The sequence below is a fragment of the Saimiri boliviensis genome, chromosome 1 (assembly GCF_048565385.1).
Source record: "Saimiri boliviensis isolate mSaiBol1 chromosome 1, mSaiBol1.pri, whole genome shotgun sequence".
Taxonomy (NCBI): Eukaryota; Metazoa; Chordata; class Mammalia; order Primates; family Cebidae; genus Saimiri; species Saimiri boliviensis.
Genome location: NC_133449.1, coordinates 53,346,380 through 53,367,896, shown reverse-complemented (window position 1 = coordinate 53,367,896; position 21,517 = coordinate 53,346,380). Strand labels below are relative to the sequence as shown.

At 41.0% G+C, this 21,517-nt stretch overlaps 1 protein-coding gene across 3 annotated transcripts in view; it reads left to right on the top strand.

Moving 5' to 3' along the window:
- Positions 1–21,517, top strand: part of KCMF1 (potassium channel modulatory factor 1) — an 89,992-nt gene that overhangs the window by 51,651 nt on the left and 16,824 nt on the right. For all 3 annotated transcript variants that reach the window (XM_039461780.2, XM_074397595.1, XM_074397601.1), the window contains exons 2-3: positions 9,084–9,251; positions 16,240–16,379. In XM_039461780.2, the coding sequence (XP_039317714.1) occupies positions 9,084–9,251; positions 16,240–16,379 (308 nt within the window). The remainder of the gene's footprint in view (positions 1–9,083; positions 9,252–16,239; positions 16,380–21,517) is intronic.

Below are 21,517 nucleotides of genomic sequence, written 5' to 3'. Positions count from 1 at the left end.
TTAAAAAATGTGTTCCCACTAGAGGGCATCCTTTTCTCCTATTTTAGTTCATAGCTTCCATTTGTTTTACAGAACTGCTAAATACAAGATATATGCTGAGAATAGGAATGTGTTCAGATACAAGCTTTTCAGATAGGTGATTGTCAGATATACACCATTTTTTCTTTCTTTTTTTTTTTTGAGACGGAGTTTCGCTCTTGTTACCCAGGCTGGAGTGCAATGGCACGATCTCGGCTCACCGCAACCTCCGCCTCCTGGGTTCAGGCAATTCTCCTGCCTCAGCCTCCTGAGTAGCTGGGATTACAGGCACGCGTCACCACGCCCAGCTAATTTTTTGTATTTTTAGTAGAGACGGGGTTTCACCATGTTGACCAGGACGGTCTCGATCTCTTGACCTTGTGATCCACCCGCCTTGGCCTCCCAAAGTGCTGGGATTACAGGCTTGAGCCACCGTGCCCGGCTACACCATTTTTTTCATATAGGTTTTACCTGTGACATATCAGAAAGTGGGTTAAACTCTATTTCCTAGCATTTTCATTTCTCTTGCTGGGTGAGCTTGACTGGATGGGGGATTACAAATATAACACCGTAACCTTATGATATAGCTTGTACAGGTTACCATTTTACAAACTAGTGATTTCTCAACTTCTTTATGACACAGTATGACTAAGCTAGATTATTCAGTGATGGGTTGCACATGTTACTTGGTTAACTCAGTTTTTGCAGAATATATGTAGTATAAGGTAAATGAATCCTAAATATTTTTTAATGTAATGGATCTCAGTGCTACCTAGACAACTAGTAGCTATTCAGCTTTGCCTCTCAAGGCATTATTTTATTTTACAGTATTTGAACTGTTGTTTCTGTTATAATACTTCTCAGAACTTTGATTTTTTTTTTTTTTTAAGATGATGGAGTTTCCCTCTGTCACCCAGGCTGGAGTGCAGTGGTACTGTCTCGGCTCACTACAACCTCTGCCTCCTGGGTTCAAGCAGTTCTCCTGCTTCAGCCTCCTGAGTAGCTGGGATTACAGGGGCCTGCCACCATACCTGGCTGATTTTTTTTAGACAGAGTGTTGCTCTTGTTACCCAGGCTGGAGTGCAATGGCGCGATCTCGGCTCACCGCAACCTCCGCCTCCTGGGTTCAAGCAATTCTCCTGCCTCAGCCTCCTGAGTAGCTGGGACTACAGGCACGCGCCACCATGCCCAGCTAATTTTTTGTATTTTTAGTAGAGACGGGGTTTCACCACGTTGACCAGGATGGTCTCGATCTCTCGACCTCGTGATCCACCCGCCTTGGCCTCCCAAAGTGCTGGGATTACAGGCTTGAGCCACCGCGCCCGGCCTGATTTTTGTGTTTTTAATAGAGATGAGGTTTTAACCATGTTGACCAGGCTGGTCTTGAACTCCTGACCTCAGGTCATCTGTTTGCCTTGGCCTCCCAAAGTGCTGGAATTATAGGCATAAGCCACTGCGCCTGGCCAGAACTTTAATTTTTAATCTTAAATACAATGTACTGAAGTCTCATCAGAAGTAACTTCATTCTCCTTGTGAAGGAATGTGTAATTTTACATATGCCATGTATCTGTTCTGTTTCAGATTTCTCTGACTTCCTGATACCAGGTAGAATCACTACTGTTAACCAAGGGACTGCAGCAAAGAGCTAACTTATTTCCTCCCATAGGAACTTTAGATTACCCGTAGTTGAGAGGAGCAGAGCAGGTTTTGTTAGTCCATGTCATAAAATGACACAAATTCTGAGAGAGATGCTTAGGAGGGCCTCTGTACTGAATAAGAGTCATTCTAAGGGGGACAATGGGCTACTATTGAGAAACTGAAAAAAAGAAAAACAGTGCTTCTGTGCTTTTATTTAGACACTTAGGTGGTATGGAATGAATGTTCTTTAAAATTAAATATTAACTTTAACAAATTTATAACAGAAGGAACTAAAGGACAGAGCTGTCGTAAACAAAACAACGAGAAAGGATGATAGCAGGCTGTATGGAAAAACTGTATGTTCTAAAACATTTTTACTCCCCCCCCACACACTTCTTTTTTTTTTTGTAACAAAGTCTCGCTCTGTTACCCAGGCTGGAGAGCAGTAGCTCAATCTCAGCTCACAGCAACCTCCACCTCCTAAGTTCAAGCGATTCTCCTGCCTCAGCCTCCTGAGTAGCTGGAACTACAGGAGCATGCCACCACACCCAGCTAATTTTTTGTATTTTTAGTAGAGACAGAGTTTCACCATGTTAGCCAGGATGGTCTTGATTTCCTGACCTCGTAATTCACCTGCCTCGGCCTCCCACAGTGCTGGGATTACAGGCGTGAGCCACCACACCCTGCTCCCCAACTCACTCATAGTACACTAATCACTAAAAAAACCTCTGTAGCATGCCTGCCACATAGATGATTATTAATAAAGTGAATCTTATAAGAAACCCTGCTGTAAACTTACCCGTTTGACTTGAGAGAGAAGGAGAGAGAGAGAGAGAGAGAAAGTGTGTGAGTGAGAGAGAGAGAGAGAGTGTGTGTGTGTGTGTGTGTGTGTGTGTGTGTGTATTTGAAATACTGACCTTGAATCATAAAAGGACTTTCAGTGTTGTAGTTACAGAACTCTAGCTGGGTTTAAGTGAAGCCAGAGACTACCACCATCCATCCCTTATTGAACCATTGAGGTAGCTTTGAATTAAATCACAAGTGTAGACCGAGCCAAGGGCTAAGTATCAGCATCTTTTTACTGAAAGATAATACTGTTTGGCAGTATCACCATGCACAGATGCCTTAAGCTTTGTTCATCTATGCTTGCCAGTAGGCATCCCTACCTCAGAAAGAAAAGGCAAGCCACACACCAAAAAGTTGAGAGCTGGATTTACCTTCCTGGCACCTAAATTCACACTACAGTTGTTTGTTAATACTATTATACCATCATATTAAACTTTTATTTGTGAACCTAAATAGGTATCTTCCCCAATTAATTATTTTTAGTGTTATGCTTAAAGCATTGTCATGCATGAAAACTATGTTTTGTTTTGTTTTTATTTGAGATAGGGTCTCACTCTGGCACCCAGGCTGAAGCACAGTAGCTCAGTCTCAGCTCACTGCAGCCTCAGCCTCCTACACTCAAGCAGTCCTTTCCCCCTCAGCCTGGGTAGTAGGGACTGCAGGCACTCAGCACCACACCTTGGCTAATTTTTTTTTTTTTTTTTTTTTTTTAATTGTGGAGATAAGGTTTCTCCATGTTTTCCAGGCTGGTCTCAAATGCCTGCATTCAAACTATCTGTCCCCCTTGGTCTCCCAAAGTGTTGGGATTGATTACAGGCCTGAGCCACTGCACCTGGCGTGGAAGCTATTAATACTTTCTTTGCCCACACTACCTTCACTGCTTTATTTTTCTCCATGCACTTACCGTCACCATCCTCTACAACATTTTTTCTTTTTTTTTTTTGAGTCAGGGTTTGCTCTGTCTCCAGGCTACAGTGCAGTTGCCTGATCACAGCTCACAGCAGCCTTGACCTCTGGACTGAAGCAGTTCTCCCACCTCAGCTTCCTGAGTAGCTGGGACTACACAGGCATGCTCCACCACACTTAGCCAACTTTTGTTTTTATACTTATCTTCACCCACTAACTGTTAGTTTCTTGGGGGCAGGGCTTTGTTTTGTTCATTGCTGTATTCCCAGCACCTAAAACATATTAGATATTAGATAATCAGTATTGTTGAATTTGCTGAAAAATTGCTGCCATGATGCTATCGTTTTGCTCTCATTGTAAGTTGATCAGGGAGTCTTGGTACAGCTTTGGACATCTCATGATCTTGGAGGATATTTTGAAAACTAATTTAAAAGGTTGTGTATATTATCGTGATTAAATTCTATTCTAAGAAAGTGATAAAATAATCTTACTACATCTGAATGAAACAGTGTTGCCACATTAAAATTTAGGACTTTCATATCTTTTTTTTCTCATTTGATTCTCATAGCAAACTTCATAGATGAAGAAAAATTGAGCAGAGAACATTAAGTTATTTGTCTAAGTGCTCATTGTTAATGGCTAAATAATAACAGGGAATCCCATGTTTGTTTGTTTGTTTAAAATAAAACATATTCATTCAACAAACATTAAGAATCTGTAACCTAGGCCAGGCTTAGTGGCTCATGCCTATAATCCTAGTACTTTGGGAGGCAGACACAGGCAGATTGCTTGAGTCCAGGAGTTTGAGACCAGCCTGGGCGACATGGTGAAACCCCATCTCTACAAAAAAATACAAACATTATGCGGGCATGGTGGTGCACACCGGTAGTCCCAGCTACTCAGGAGGCTGAGGTAGAAGGATTACTTAAACCTGGGAGATCGAGGCCTTAGTGACCCAAGACTGTGCAACTAGACTCCAGCCAGGGTGACTTTGAGACCTTGTCTCAAAAAGAAATCTACAATCTGCCAAACCTATGCTGATTTTCCAGTTTTCCACCTTGAATTGACAGCCCAGAGGTTATTGTAAACAATTCCAGCTTTGCTTTCTATTTTTGTTTTTTGTTTGTTTGGAAAGAAGGAAGGAAGGGATTAAAAATAAAATATTAGTTGGATATATGAGAATTTTCGTAAAATAAATGCAAATGTGAAGAATGCATCCAAGATCCTCTTGGCCAGATGTAAAAAGGTTATCTTTCAAGATCCCTAAAAGCTCCACACACTCATCTCCTCATCCCCTTACCCCCCAGAGGGAGAGCCACTGACCAAAATTTTATCATTCCCTCGTTTTCCTTTTATAGTTGTACTACATGTTTGATTTCCTAAACTAGATACTGGCTTTCAACTTTATACTGTATGTATTCTTTGAGACTTCCTTTCACTTATCTGAGACAGATATTCTTTTTTTTTTTTTTGAGACGGAGTTTCGCTCTTGTTAACCCGGGCTGGAGTGCAATGGCGCCATCTCGGCTCACCGCAACCTCCGCCTCCCGGGTTCAGGCAATTCTCCTGCCTCAGCCTCCCGAGTAGCTGGGATTACAGGCACGCGCCACCATGCTCAGCTAATTTTTTGCACCATTAGTAGAGACGGGGTTTCACCATGTTGACCAGGATGGTCTCGATCTCTTGACCTTGTGATCCACCCGCTTCGGCCTCCCAAAGTGCTGGGATTACAGGCTTGAGCCACCGCGCCCTGCGGGTTCTCCGTTTTTCTATTGAGTGTTCATTATTTACTTACTGATATGTAAGAGTTTATAATGCATTCTGAATAACAAACTTTTGTCTGTCATGTATGTTGTACATATCGCCAGTTTCTGAACCTTGTATTTTCAATCATTGTAGCCTGTTAGAAGATGAAGAAAAAGTCTTAATAAAGTTGAATTTATCTCTATGATTTGGAGAGAGAGAGAGAGAGAGTGTGTGTGTGTGTGTGTGCATGTGCGTGTGTTTGAGAGAAAAATTTAAGAAATTATTTTCTACTTTGAGCTCATAAAAATAGTCTGTATTGTCTTCTAGAGACATTTTTTATTCTTTCGAATCTGTCTTTAAACCATCTGGAATTGATTTTCTGTGTATATGGGATATGGGGAAGAGATCTAATTCTGTTTTCCCCACATAGAGATAATCACCTATTCAGCACCATTTATTGTCCATTCCCTTCTTTTCTCAGTGTTCTTTAGTGATTGCTATGGGCTTTCCATTCTATTCCATAGGCCAGTTTGTCTCCACCTTGGTGCCATTCCATCTTGTTATTATAGCTTTATTATTTGTTATTGTGTTATTTATTATTATTTAGTGTATCTCTTGATATGTAAAACAAGTCCCTCTATCTTGTTTTTCTTGGGAGCATCTTGACTGCCCTTGGCCCTTTTTGTAACTTGCATCAAAATTTGCGACAGCTTATCATGTCCCACAAAAAAATTGTTTAAATTTTGGTTATAATTGTATTGAATCCACCAATCAATTGACGTTTTGTTATGAACGTCAATTATTTAGTGTCTTTGAATACATTTTTACTAATTTGCTTCATAAAGGGCAGCCTATCTTTGGTTAGATTTATTTAGAAGCACTTTTTAAAAATGCTGTTGCAAGTGGCGTATTTTTTTATTGTAATAAAACGTACATAGCATAAAATTTGTTTTAACCCCTTTTAGGTGTATAATTCAGTAGCATTAAGTATATTCACATTCTTGCAACCATCACCATTGTCCATCTCCAGAATTCTTCCATTATCCCAAACTTGAAAATTCTGTATCTACTAAACCCTAACTCCCCATTCTCCCTTTCCTCCAGTTTCTGGTAACCACTGTTCTACTTTCTCTTTGATTTTGACACATCTAGATGAAATCATAAATGACTTTTTTTTCCTGAAACAGAGTCCCACTCTGTCACCCAGGCTGGAGTGCAGTGGTGCCATCTCAGCTCACTGCAACTTCTGCCTCCCGGGTTCAAGTGATTCTCTTGCTTCCGCCTCCTGAGTAGCTGAGATTACAGTCACACACCACCATGTCCAGCTAATTTTTTTGTAATAAATGACATATTTTTAATAATACGTTTTTCTGTCTGTTTTGCAATGAAGAAAGACAATACTTTAAATGGTCTCTAACAGCCTTGCTTACTACTTAATTCTAATAACTTAGCTGTATTTTGAGTTTTCAACATAAGCAAGCATATCACATGTGAGTAAAATTTTCTACTATGAAACTCATCCACTGAATTTTAAATTTTAACTTTTTTTTTTTTTGAGACATAGTCTCTCTCTTTGTTATCCAAGCTGGAGTGCAGTGGCACAATCCCAGCTCACTGCAACCTCCACCTCCTGAGTTCAGGTGATTCTTCTGCCTCAGGCTCCCAAGTAGCTGGGATTACAAGCACCTGCCACCACGCCCAGCTAATTTTTGTATTTTTAGTAAGATGGAATTTCACCATGTTGCCAGGGTGGTCTTGAACTCCTGACCTCAGGCTATCCGCCTGCCTCGACCTCCCAAAGTGCTGGGATTACAGGCATGAGCCACTGCACCCAGCAAATTTTAGCTTTTTTTTTTTTTTTTTTTTTTTTTTTTACAAATAGAGATGATGAAATCTCTCTGTGTTGCCTCAGCTGCTCTCAAAACTCCTGGCCTCGAGCAGCCCGCTTGTCACAGTCTCCCAAAGTGTTGGGATTATAGGTGTGAACTATGGTACCCAGCCCTGTTCAAGCTTCTTTCTTTCCTTTCTTCATTATTATTTTTTTCTTTTTTCAAACAGAGTCTTGTTACCCAAGCTGGCGTGTAGTAGTGTGATCGTGGCTTACTGCAGCCTTGAGCTCCTGGCCTCAAGCATTCCTCCCACCTCAACCTCCCAAGCAGTTAGGGCTACAGGCACAGGCCACAAGTGGCCCAGCTAATTTTTAAATTTTTTTGTGGACAGGGTCTCTCTCTGTTGCCTAGGCTGCTCTTGAACTCCGGGCCTCAATCCCCTGTCTTACCTTCCCAGAATGCTTGGGATTGCAGTTGTTAACGACCATACTCAGCTATTTCTTTTAACAGATCGAGAATTGTTTAATACCAAATTCTGATATGAACTCAATGACTGTCTGATTCTGCTACTCCTGCTAGTTCTTTCTGATGGTGCTTTGTTTTTTTGTATGCATTTTATGATATAAATTATGAACTTATTCCTTGGATGTTTATTTATGCCAGATGTTTGGTGGCAATTCTAATTTAAGACTACTTAAAATTCTTGACCCAAGTTCTTTGGAGCCATTGGTAGAATTTGGGCTATAAACCCATGAGGACTGGTTTGTGGTTATGGCTTTTTGTTATTTTGTGCCCCCAGAGCAGGGGGCCTTCACTAGGGTAATTTTTGTAATCCCCTAAGGAGGATTTCTATCCCACCCAGTCATTGAGAGTATATTAGAATTTTGGTTTCATGCGGAATCTTCTGTTAATTACCCCACCTTCAGTAGACCTTTGTCCCGCAATGTTGTGGAACTTAAGCTCAGATTTTTACCTGCTTTGGCAAATATCCTCATGGTGAAAAGCCTTCTTCAGTGCTTCCAATTACCAGTTCCTCTTTCCCTTGGTTCTTACCTTCTTGCTGACTTATCAAGGCATTTTTTTGGGGGGGGGACGGGCGTTACATTGTATCAGTCATTTTACTTTAATTTAATTAATTTATTTTATTTTATTTTATTATTTTTATTTATTTATTTTTTTTGAGACGGAGTTTCGCTCGTTACCCAGGCTGGAGTTCAATGGCGCGATCTCGGCTCACCGCAACCTCCGCCTCCTGGGTTCAGGCAATTCTCCTGCCTCAGCCTCCTGAGTAGCTGGGATTACAGGCACGCGCCACCATGCCCAGCTAATTTTTTTGTATTTTTAGTAGAGACAGGGTTTCACCATGTTGACCAGGATGGTCTCGATCTCTCGACCTTGTGATCCACCCGCCTCGGCCTCCCAAAGTGCTGGGATTACAGGCTTGAGCCACCGCGCCCGGCCCCTATTATTATTTTTTAAAGACAGGGTTTCACCACTTTGGACAGGCTGGTCTTGAACTCCTGACCTCAGGTGATCTGCCTGCCTCGGCCTCTCAAAGTGCTGAGATTACAGGCATAAGCCACTGCGCCTGGCCCTATTTATTTATTTTTTATTGTGAGTCAGCGTTTCTGTCGCCCACGCTGAAGTGTAGTGATGTGATCTCGGCTCACTGCAACCTTCGCCTCCTGAGTTCAAGCAATTCTCAGCCTCCTAAGTAGTTGGGATTACAGGTGCCTGCCACCACACCTGGCTAACTTATGCATTTTTAGTAGAGGCAGGGTTCCACCATGTTGGCCAGGCTGGTCTCAAACTCCTGACCTCAAGTGATCCACCTGCCTTGGCCTCCCAAAGTGCTAGAATTACAGGCATGAGCTACTGTACCCGGCCTGTATCAGTCATTTTAAATTATTTTTATTTGGAGTATATATCAGAGTAATGAATTCACCACATGGCTGAAAATTCCCATATCATTTTACTATGTCATTTCTAGTCATTTTGGAAAGGATATATGAGGTTAAATGAGCACCTGAAACATTTATAAAAATGAAATCAAGAGTGGCTTTTTACAACTGCTAACTAACGATATTTCTTTTTTTATAGGTGTCAGCTGTGATGCATGTTTAAAAGGAAATTTTCGAGGTCGCAGATATAAGTGTTTAATTTGCTACGATTACGATCTTTGTGCATCTTGTTATGAAAGTGGTGCAACAACAACAAGGCATACAACTGACCACCCAATGCAGTGCATATTAACAAGGGTAGATTTTGGTAAGTAATGAAAAATTTAGTGAACTACCTTATTTAGAATTTTATGTATGGGTGAAGAAGTAAAGGCAAAGTGTTCTAAAACTCCCCAGCAGCAAACCATGAGGCCCCAAATTCACTAAAAATGAAGTAAGTCTTACTTTTATATTCTAAGTAATTCTGTCTCTTCATCTTAAATCATAGTTTACTTGTTTAAAAAAGCCATTCAGAAATACATACAACTGACAAGGTATGAAGTAGAAGAGTACTTCAATAAAGAAGAAAATATGGTCTGTCTTCTGTTCTTGCTATTAAAACACGAGTAATAGCTCTTTTTTTTTTTTTTTTTTTTTTGAGACAGAGTCTTTCTCTGTCGTCCAGGCTGGAGTGCAGTGATGCAATCTCAGCTCACTGTGACCTCCACCTCCCAGGTTCAAGCAATTTTGCAACCTCCACCTCCCAGGTTCAGGCGATTTTCCTTCCTTAGTCACCTGAGTAGCTGGGACTATAGGCACATGCCACCACACCCAGCTAATTTTGGTATTTTTAGTTGAGGTGGGGTTTCACCATATTGGTCACACTGGTCTTGAACTTGTGACCTTGTGAACTGCCTGCCTCAGCCTCCCAAAGTGCTGGGATTACAGGTGTGAGCCACCATGCCCAGCTGTGGTTTTTTGTTTTTTTGTTTGTTTTGGAGATAGAGCCTCACACCGTCCACCCAGGCTGGAGTGTAGTGACACGATCTCAGCTGACTGCAACATCTGCCTGCTGGGTTCAGGCAATTGTCATGCCTCAGCTTCTTGGGTACCTGGGACTACAGGTGTATGCCACCATGGCCAGCTAATTTTTTTTGTATTTTTAGTAGAGATGAAGTTTCACCATGTTGGCCAGGCTGGTCTTGAACTCCTGACCTCAAGTTATCTGTCTACTTTGGCCTCCCAAAGTGCTGGAATTACAAGACTGAGCCACCATGCCTGGCAGTAATACCTCTTATAGTGACCAGAAAGCAGATTGTTGGCTGCGTGTGGTGGCTCACACCTGTAATCCCAGTACTTTGGGAGGCTTAGATGGGCAGATCACTTGACCCCAGGAGTTTGAGACCAGCCTAGGCAACATCGTGAAAACCCTGTCTCTGCCCCTTTCCCCCCACGAAAAAAAAAACACAATAAAAATAATAATAAAAATACAATAACTTAGCTGGATGTGGTAGCACACATACCTCTGTAGTCCTAGCTACTTAGGAGGCTGAGATGGGAGGATCACGTGAGTCCAGGAGTTCGAAGCTGCAGTAAACCCTGATTAGGCCACTACACTCCAGCCTGGGCAACAAAGAGAGATGCTGTCTCAAAGGGAAAAAAAAGCAGATTGTTTGTACAGTTCATTAGAAGACATTGTCTGTAAGAAAATATGTAAATGTTTCATACTATAATTTTTTTTGAGATGGAGTTTTACTCGTCATACAGGCTAGAGTGAAGTGGCACAATCTTGGCTCACTGCAGCCTCCACCTCCTGGGTTCAAGCTGTTCTCCTGCCTCAGCCTCCTGAGTAGCTGGGATTACAGGTGCCCACCACCAAGCTCAGCAAATGTTTGTAGTAGTAGAGATGGGGTTTCACCATGTTGGCCAGGCTGATCTTGAACTCCTGACAGGTGATCCACCTGCCAGTGCCTCCCAGAGTGTTGAGATTACAGACATGACTCATCATGCCTGGCCTCATGCTGTAATTTCTTACCTAGCCAACACTTATTTGTCCTTTTTATTTCAGCCATTCTAGCAGGTGTAAAATAGTGTCTCAGGTGGTTTTGATTTATATTTCTCTGAAATAAAATTATGTGGAACGTCTTTTCTTGTGCTTATGGGCCATTTGTGTATCTACCTTGAGGAAATATCAGGATCCTTTGCCCATTTTTTAAATTGGATATGTTTTTGTTATTGAATTGTAATAGTTCTTTATTCCATATGTAAGTTTCTTATCTGATAGATAATTTGCAAAAATTTTCTCCCATTCTGTGGGTTGTGTTTCACTTTCTTAGTGGTGTGCTTTGAAGCACAAAAGTTCTAATTTTGATAATGTCCCGTTTATGTATTTTTTTCATTTATTGTGCCTTTGGTGCCATATCTAGAAAACCACTGCCTAGTTCAAAGTGACGAAGGTTTAAACCAGTATGTTCTTCTAAGAGTTTTATAGTTTTAGCTTTTACATTTAGATCCTTGATCCATTTAGAATTAATTTTTACATATGAAATGAGGTAAAGGGCCAGTTTTATTCTTTTGCATGTGAATATTTAGTTGTCCCAATATTTTTTGTTGAAAAGACTATTCCTTTTTGTTTGTTTGTTTCGTTTTGTTTTTTGAGATAGAGTCTCGCTTGGTCACCAGGCTGGAGTGCAGTTGTGCAATCTTGGCTCACTGCAACCTTCATCTCCCAAGTTCAACTGATCCTCCTGTCTCAACCTCCTAAGTAGCTGGGACTACAGGTTCGCGCCACCGCACCCAGCTAAATTTTTGGTATTTTCAGTAAAGATGGGGTTTCACCATATTGGCCTGGATGGTCTCGATCTCTTGACCTCATGATCTGCCCACCTCGGCCTCCCAAAGTGTTGGGATTACAGGTGTGAGCCACCACACCCGACCTGAAAAGACTATTCTTTACCCAATGCATTGTCTTGGCACTCTTGTTGAAAATAAGTTGACTAAAATGAGGGTTTATTTCTAGACTCTCGATCTATTCTGCTGTATGGTGGGGTTTTTTTTTTGTTTTTTTTTTTTTAAACAGGCTCTCACTCTGTCACCCAGGCTGGGGTGCAGTGGTGCAATCTTGGCTTATGCCATCTTCTACTTCCCAGGCTCAGACAGTCCTCCAGCCTGAACCTTCCAAGTAGTTGGGACCACAGGTGCAAGCCACCACGCCTGGCTGATTTTTTTATTTTTTATAGAGATGGAGTTTTGCCACGTTGCCCAGGCTGGTGTCAAACTTCTGAGCTCAAAGTAATCTGCCCATCTCAGTCTCCCAAAGTGCTGAGATTACTGGCGTGAGCCATCATGCCCAACCTGTATGTTTGTCTTTATGCCAGTACTACACTGTCTTGGTTTCTGTAGCTTCATAGTAAGCTTTGAAATCCAGAAGAGTGAGAGTCTTCCAACTTTGTTCTTTTTCAAGATTGTTTTGGGTATTCTGTGTCCCTTTCATTTCTGTATTGTAGAATCAGCTTATCAGTTTCTGCAAAGAAGCCAACTAGGATTTGAATGGGATTCTGTCAAATCTGTAGATTAATTTGGAGAGTATTACCATCTATCTTAATAATATTAAATCTGCAAATCCATGAACATGGGAAATATTTCCATGTATGTAGGTCTTCCTTAATTTCTTTTCTTTTCTTTTCTTTTCTTTTTTTTTTTTTTGAGACAGAGTTTCGCTCTTGTTACCCAGGCTGGAGCGCAATGGCGCGATCTCGGCTCACTGCAACCTCCGCCTCCTGGGTTCAGGCAATTCTCCTGACTCAGCCTCCTGAGTAACTGGGATTACAGGAACGCGCCACCATGCCCAGCTAATTTTTTTGTATTTTTAGTAGAGACGGGGTTTCACCATGTTGGCCAGGATGGTCTTGATCTCTTGACCTCGTGATCCACCCGCTTCAGCCTCCCAAAGTGCTGGGATTACAGGCGTGAGCCACCACGCCCGGCCCTGTCTTCCTTAATTTCTTTTGACAAACTTTTGTAGTTATCACAGTGAGTTTTGCACTTCCGTTGAATTTATTCCTAAGCATACATGGTCCCCAGTTTTTGATGATTCCGTGTATGATTTTTTGATCTTATAGTGGTGCAAAAGCAATACATGTTCAATAGAAATGAAACTTTAAGTACATACAACCATGCTGTTTTTCATTTTCAGTGCAGTGTTCAATAAATTACATAAAATAGGCTTTATTAGATGATTTTGCCCAACCGTAGGGTTACGTAAATGTTCTGAGCACATTTAATGTAGACTAGGCTAAGCTATGATGTTTGGTAGGTTAGGTGTACTGAATGCATTTTCAACTTAAAATGAGTTTATCAAGCTTATTAGGACATAATCCCATTGTAAGTCAAAGAGCATCTGTATTCTTTTTACTGTTTTAAATGGAATTTTATTTACTTATTTATTTATTTCGAAATGGGTTCTCTGTTGCCTAGGCTGGAGTGCAGTGGTGCTATCATGACTCATTGCAGCCTCAATCTCTCAGGCTCAAGTGATCTTCCCATCTCAGCCTTCCAAGTACCTGGGACCACATACACATGCCACCACAGCTGGCTGAATTTTAAATTTTTTGTAGAGGTGAAATCTTGTTACATTGCAAACATTTGTCTCAAAATCCTGGGCTCAAGTGGTCCCTGCCTCGGCCTCCAAAAGCATTGGGATTACAGGCATGAGCCACCATGCTCAGCTGTTTTTTTATTTTTATTTTTGGATGGTTTATTGCAACTGTATAGACAAACAATTGAATTTTTGCATATGGATTTTATATCCTACAATGTTACTGAACTTGTTTATTCATTCCAAGAGGTTTTTATGGGTCTTTTTGTTTGTTTTTTGGTTTGTTTTTGAGATGGAGTCTCCAGCCCAGGCTGGAGTGCAGTGGTACAATCCCAGCTCGCTGCAACCTCTACCTTCCAGGTTCAAGCGATTCTCCTGCCTCAGCCTCCTGAATAGGTGGGATTACAGGCATGCACGATGACGCTCAGCTACTTTTTATATTTTTAGCAGAGGTGGGCTTTCACCAGTTGGCCAGGCTGGTCTTGAACTCCTGACCTCAATTGATTTACTCGTCTCGCCCTCCCAAAGTGCTAGGATTATAGGCGTGAGCCACCGCGCCTGGCCCCGAGAGTTTTTAAGTGGATTCCTTAGGACTTTCTGTACACAAGGTCATGTCATCTGCAAATAAAGATCATTTTACTTCTTCCTTTATATGCTCTTCATTTACTATAGATAGATCCTCCAGTAAAATACTAAGTAGAAGTAGCAAGAGTGGATACCCTTGTCTTATTCTGATCTTAGGGGAAAGCATCCAGTCTTTCACCAGTATATAATATTTGCTGAGTTTTTGGTAGATGCCCTTTATCAGATGAGGAAGTTTTGTTCTTTTTAATACGTTTATCGCCAGCTACTCCAAATTTACCTGACAAATCTTGTGCACCTAATAAATGATCAATATATACATAATGCATAAAAACTTTTATGATAATTTAAATCTCCTTAAAAATTAATATGAACAAATCTATCATGTAATAAACACTTTCTTCCATTTTCTTTTCTCACAAAAGCTCTCTCAAATTTGTTGTTTGTTTTATGCTAAATAATCAAATAATCCTTTGTAATGGCATAACATACTGAATATACTTTCATTTTATGTTTCTGTCTTAACTCTTTTTTCTCTTACTGTAAGAAAACCCTTGAAATTAGATAATTTCTAAAGGAAACAGGTCTGTTTAGCTCACAATTCTGGAGGCTAGAAGGGCCAAGATTGGGCATTTGTGTCTGGTCAACTTCTGGTGAGGGCCTCATTCTGTGTCATAACATGGCAGAGAAGCAGAAGGGGAAGTGGGCACATGCAAAGAGACCAAACGGTTTTAAGTGACAAGCAGCCTCACTTTAAAACAGCTCACTCTTGAGGGAACTAATGCAGTCCTGAGAGAGAGCAAGACCTCCCTTTTGAGATAAGGACCACCTAAAGACACCACCTTCCAATACCACCTCACTGGGGACTAAACCACAGCATGAGCTTTGGTGGGGACAAACCATATTCAAACCACAGCAGATACCTAATGGAAAAAATAACTTATTCCTTGAGATACATTTATGAAGTGAACAGATTATTCCCATAGACTCTAACTGGTTAGTTTTCCAGTAACCCAGTTGTGTGAAATATTTAGTGACAGGCCAGGCATGGTAGCTTATGCCTGTAATCCCAGCACTTTGGGAGGCCAACGTGAAAGGATCATTTGAGCCTAGGAGTTCAAAACCAGCCTAGTCAACATACTGGGACCCCATCTCTACGAAAATTTTTTTTAATTAGCCAGGCACGATGGCACACACCTATAGTTCACTTATGTATGAGGCTGAGGCAGGAAGAGCGTATAAGCCCAGATGCTGAGTCTGCAGTGAGTTGTGATTGTACCATTGTGCTCCAGCCCGGGCAACAGAATAAGACCTTCTCTCAAAAAAAAAATTTTTTTTAATTTTGTTGGAACTACCTTAAGTTAGCATTTACAAAATAATGAAATATTTAGGGTCCTTCCTTCTCTAAGAGCAGCATGTAGATACATCTGGGAGTTCTCATATTGATCATGGTTGTCTGTTCTTTCCCTCTGAGCACTTTTGTCCTTGTTACATGATAGACCCTGCTGATTTTTTCTGTTGGTATTGGTGTTGCCACAGTATATACAGATAAGGAAAAAAATAAATTACAATAAAACTAGAGCCAGGTGTGAAATGAGCCATATTTCAAATAAATGAAGGAGGATGGAGTTGTTTGCTTAGTTCTCTCTTAAAGCTACATATCTGGGGAAGGAATTTTGGAGGAACACCATGAAGTCCTCCTGGGAATAAGGATATTACAAATGTAAACAGGTACCTTAGCGCTCCTTGACCAAGTGAGGTTGTTGAATATTTTAGGCACACTTTCTTTTGTAGTGCAGTGGCACGATCTTAACTCACTGCAACCTCTGCCTTCTGGGTTCGCGTGATTCTCCTGGCTCAGCTTCTGGAGCAGCTGGGATCACAGGCACCTGCCACCATGCCCAGCTAATTTTTGTATTGTTAGTAGACATGAGGTTTCACCACATTGGCCTGGCTGGTCTTGAACTCCTGACGTCAAGTGATCTACCCACCTTCGCCTCCTAAAGTGCTGGGATTACAGGTGTGAGCCACTGTTCCTGGCCCACACTTTTCCTTTTTACATTATTGTACTATATGATTACATTTTTATATGTTTAAAAACTAATATTCCTCAATGCAATTCTACTTTATTTTTCAGATTTATACTATGGTGGGGAAGCTTTCTCTGTAGAGCAGCCACAGTCTTTTACTTGTCCCTATTGTGGAAAAATGGGCTATACAGAGACATCTCTTCAAGAGCATGTTACTTCTGAACACGCAGAAACATCAACAGAAGTGGTAAGTGAAGCAGCAGCCTCATGACTAAAATGATGTTGTAAAGTACATTATTTCTAACATTAATAAAGCTAGGTCACTGTCATCTACTTCCTGCTCAGTGTACTGATACCGTTTACATAATTATTAAAATCATCTTTTAACAGCAAATTTTATACATCATGGAAGGCTGCATTTTTACAAAATAATACCCCGTACTGTCCACACTGGGTTTCTTAACTTGTAGCTAAAACCACAGCATGTTGTCTTGACCAAATTGAGGAGCCCTTTATTCAGTGCACTGTGAAAGATTAAAAGGACAGCAGTCTGCAGTGCATCTCTTGTTATAGTATCTTTGCTATCTGCTTAGTTTTTCTTCTACAAGGAACTTTACAAGAAAATTTAAAAACCTTTGGTAGTATCATAATAATTCATTGTCACATCTCATTGTATCATATCGCTGATCTTACCTGGTTTTCATCAGATCACATCTCTTGCTTCCTAGGTCAAAGCTCTGGGGTCCCTAGAAGTTCTTCCTATCCTGATCTTTCCAGTGGCTAAAGGCCATGGACCCAGAATAATACACAAAGAAAGTCTTACCTTGAAAGCTTTTTGGAGTTTTCACTTGACATCTGAGTCAGCATGCATCCACCTTCAAGAAATGATAAAGTACACCTAAAAGAGTCTCTCCCCCACCTCTTTACCATTGATAATAATAGGTAAAGTGAAGGCTTTGTATGGAACCTATAGATAATGAATTGGGAGAATTTTGTCACAAGTAATTGCACATTGCATCAACTAATAGGCCCCTAAATGTACTCAAAACAAATTAATTGAAACCCAGAGAAATAAAGTAGCATGCTCAATGGCATACAGCCTAGTAAGGGGAAGGAGCAGGTGTTTGAACTCAGCTAGAGTCCCTCTGGATTCCAGAGTCTCTACTTAACTCTGCTACAGCTATGCATAAAATACAGGTTTACTTTTATTCCCATTGACACTGCTAATTTGATGCTTGAAGTTGTTACAGCATTTATAGTTCAAACAGTAGATAAATTTATTTTATATAGAACTCAAGCCAAAGTTTACTGTCTTAACAGCTCAGAAATGCTCTGATCTTGCACCTAGGAGAGCTTCAAACTACAGTTGTCACATTTTACTACTATTCTTAGTTTGTTCTTTTTATTGTGTAAAGTGACTTTTCCTTCCTTTTGGTACAGTCCCACATACCAATATGAAGAATCCTGACTCAGTTGCAACTCCATAATGGTGGTTGTGGAAAACTTTCCATCATTTTTCTTTGATTTAATTTTTGTTAAGTTTGGGTTATTTACCTAAATACAATAAGGCAAACATAGGGTTCTTATTGTAAATTAGGCATCCTTAAAATCATTATCAGACTGTGCACAGTGACTCATGCCTGTAATCCCAACACTTTGGGAGGCTGAGACAGGAGCATCGCTTGAGCCCAGAAGTTTAAGATCAGCCTGGACAACAAAGTGGGGCCTTGTCTCCACAAAGTTTAAAAATTAGCTGGATGTGGTGGCACATGCCCATGGTCCCAGCTACTTGGGAAATTGAGGTATGAGAACTGCTTGAGCTCAGGAGGTTGAGGCTACAGTGAGCCATGATTGTGCCACTGCACTGCACTGCAGCTTGGGTGACAGAACAAGACACCATCTCCCAAAAATAATAATTATAATATTATCAGCCAGTAGGCCCTAGTATAGTATTTTTATCACCCCACAGGGACAAGGCAACTACCCAGTTTTCCATATCCTTGCCTCTGGTTGTTTTGTTTGTTTGTTTGTTTGTTTGTTTGTCTTCCCGCTGAGAGTAAATTCTCAGAATTTGTTTATCTGGCATATCTGATAAACAGTTTGAAAATTAAATACCACCTTCAAATGGTTTCATGGACTGTTTCTTGTGAGTTGTGTTTTTGCCGTCATTAAGTTTCCTAGCTTTTGGTACATAGCCCAAGGCAGTTGTCACTCTGTATTTTCATAATGGTTTCTGTGGAATATTTTAAGGATTTATCTCTCTTCATTAGCCCTTAGTCTTTGCATGAGTACCATATCAGCCTCTGTTCCCACCCATACACCCAGACATTTCAAAGTGAAAAGTGGCAAGCAAATAAGAATCTTTGATATAAAATTACAGGATTTCTTCAGGTCATGTGGGTCAAGTCGTAGAGGCAGGGCTGGCATTCAGCAGATACACCCAAGGGTAGCATGCTGACTGTTATCCATTTTGAAGGATTGATGCCTATGCCATACCAGTTGTTAGGTGTTTTGAATGCCTCTTTGTACATATGTGAAACATATCATCAGCTCCAGTGTGCTACAGTTATATGTAAATGTCCAGGTGACATTAATGTATGTCCCCTCTCACCCCTTAATGTTTTGCATTTTTAAATTAGGGAATTCAAGAGTGATTTACATCATTTTGGTTTACGGGGGTTATATCTACACAACTTGCTGTATCTCCTTTTCTGTTCCTCTTAACATGTTCCTTTTTAAATGCTCTGTTTACTGTCTTGCTTTGTCCACATTACCTTCATGTGTCCTCTAGACCAGGGTTTCCCAACCCCTGGTCCATGGATGGACCATGGCCTGTTAGGAACCACACCACAGAGCAGGAGGTGAGCAGTGGGCCAGCGGGCATTTCCACCTGAGCTCCGCCTGCTGTCAGATCAGCAGCAGCATTAGATTCTCACAGGAGCACAAGCTCTTTGTGAACTGCTTTCTGATTTCTTTGGAATCATTTTTCAGTATAATAGCTAAATTATGTAATATTATTTCAAGTTTTGTTAATTCCCAAGATGTCATCATACACATAAGTTTTTGTACAAGAACCATGTTTAAAAGTAAAACACAATTGCTTTTTAGGACTTTGTTAATTACATGTAAATGCTGTTCTCTGGAAGCCAGTGACAAATCTAACTTGAGCATTATGATGCGTAGAATGGAATTGAGAGGGAAAATAAATTTAATTGAAGTAATTCACAATTATAAGTTATAATTTCACTTACAGTTGAACACTTATTATAAGTGTTCACTGCAACAACAGAAAATTAGATTGTAATCTAGTTGCACAGTGTGCTCGCTCAACTCTTGAAAGGGCCTTTATATTTGGCAAAATGGATGGCCAAGGTGCAGGTAGCTACAAGCTAGTTGGTTTTACAAGGCCCAGAAGAACTTTCTTGACCATGTAGCGTAGATCATCCACTAGTGCTTTATGGGTATTCTCAAAGCAAAACTCCAGTGTCAGTCTTCTATTCATTATATCTGCAGATTTTGTAGGATAAACTAATACTTTAATTGGGCAGGAGATCCAAAAGCCTGAAGTTGTCATTGGCCGTGGCAGATAGCTAGCTCAATGGAACGTCTTTCTTCCTTTTTTTTTTTTAATAGGCATTAAAGTATAACACCTGTCAAGGGGTTTTGTGTGTTGGCTTTAAATTTAGATGGCTCTTTTTGGGTCATTATTCTTTTGTGGAAAAAGTGTTTTAAACACTGCCTTCATACATTCCCTCCATTCAGAAAATCTCTTGGCATAATAAGCCTGGATGTTTCTGTAGCTGAGTTCTAAGAGCTGCTCAAAAGCAGAGACATGAATTGTACTCCAGTTTGAAGAAATAATGAAAAATACACACCAATTAAAAAAATTTTTTTTTGGTAGAGACTGGGTCTCACCACACTCTGTGTGGCCCAGACTGGTCTCAAACTCTTGGCTGCAAGTGATCCTCCTGCCTCAGTCTTTCAAATTGTCGGGGTTATAGGGATAAGCCAGTGTGCCCTGCCTCAATTTTGGCTCCAGTTTTTAAAAAGAGATGAAATTCATATGAACTTTATTGCTGGCAGGAACTATGCTTGTTTCTTGATAATGTTTTAACCTAAAGTGTTAGGTTAGCTCTGATTTGGTACTCAGTAAATGCTTAATGGATTAGTACATGGTAGCAAAATTGTACAGTATAACGAATTTAGCCAGTCAGAACTTTAACTTTACTAATTCATCTGGATTTCATAGCATAGATCCTTCAACTAGAAATAGGGATGTGGTTATAAAGACTAGTTTTGTTTTTTTTTTTTTTGAGACGGAGTTTCGCCCTTGTTACCCAGGCTGGAGTGCAATGGCGTGATCTCGGCTCACCGCAACCTCCGCCTCCTGGGCTCAGGCAATTCTCCTGCCTCAACCTCCTGAGTAGCTGGGATTACAGGCACGTGCCACCATGCCCAGCTAATTTTTTGCACTTTTAGTAGAGATGGGGTTTCACCATGTTGACCAGGATGGTCTCGATCTCTCGACCTCGTGATCCACCCGCCTCGGCCTCCCAAAGTGCTGGGATTACAGGCTTGAGCCACCGCACCCGGCAAGACTAGTTTTTAAAGCTGTACATAGAACCCAGAGAGAGAATTGCTCTCTGATGTGATTGTATCAGTTCGAGAAAAAGGCTAGAGGAAATCCAGACTTGCTGTAGAATGGTTGATAATTGTATGAAGAAGAATGTATGGAGCTGTTGCTTTTTAAAAAAAAAAAAAAAAAGTCACACATGCTGACTTTAGGTGCCTTTTTAATGGACATACAGCCTGTGTCATAGGGGGAAAGTTTTGTACATTCAGTAGTGACTTGGTGTTTATATATGAAGTAATGACTTCAGAAGATAATGTTTTAGCACAACAAACTGCTAAAATGTGCCCTGACTGGTTGCTGGCTGGCAGTCATGCCCTGGGACCACATGGAAAAATGGAGACCCTGAAACGTTCTTGGGATGGGGCCTCATCTCAGTTGGTAAAGGCTTCTTTTTTTTTTTTTTTTTTGAGACAGAGTTTCGCTCTTGTTACCCAGGCTGGAGTGCAATGGCGCGATCTCGGCTCACCGCAACCTCCGCCTCCTGGGTTCAGGCAATTCTCCTGCCTCAGCCTCCTGAGTAGCTGGGATTACAGGCACGCGCCACCATGCCCAGCTAATTTTTTGTAATTTTAGTAGAGACGGGGTTTCACCATGTTGACCAGGATGGTCTCGATCTCTTGACCTCGTGATCCGCCCGCCTCGGCCTCCCAAAGTGCTGGGATTACAGGCTTGAGCCACCGCGCCCGGCGGTAAAGGCTTCTAAAGGGGCTACAGATAAAAAACAAGATTGATGGTGACCCTCAGTGGCAAGG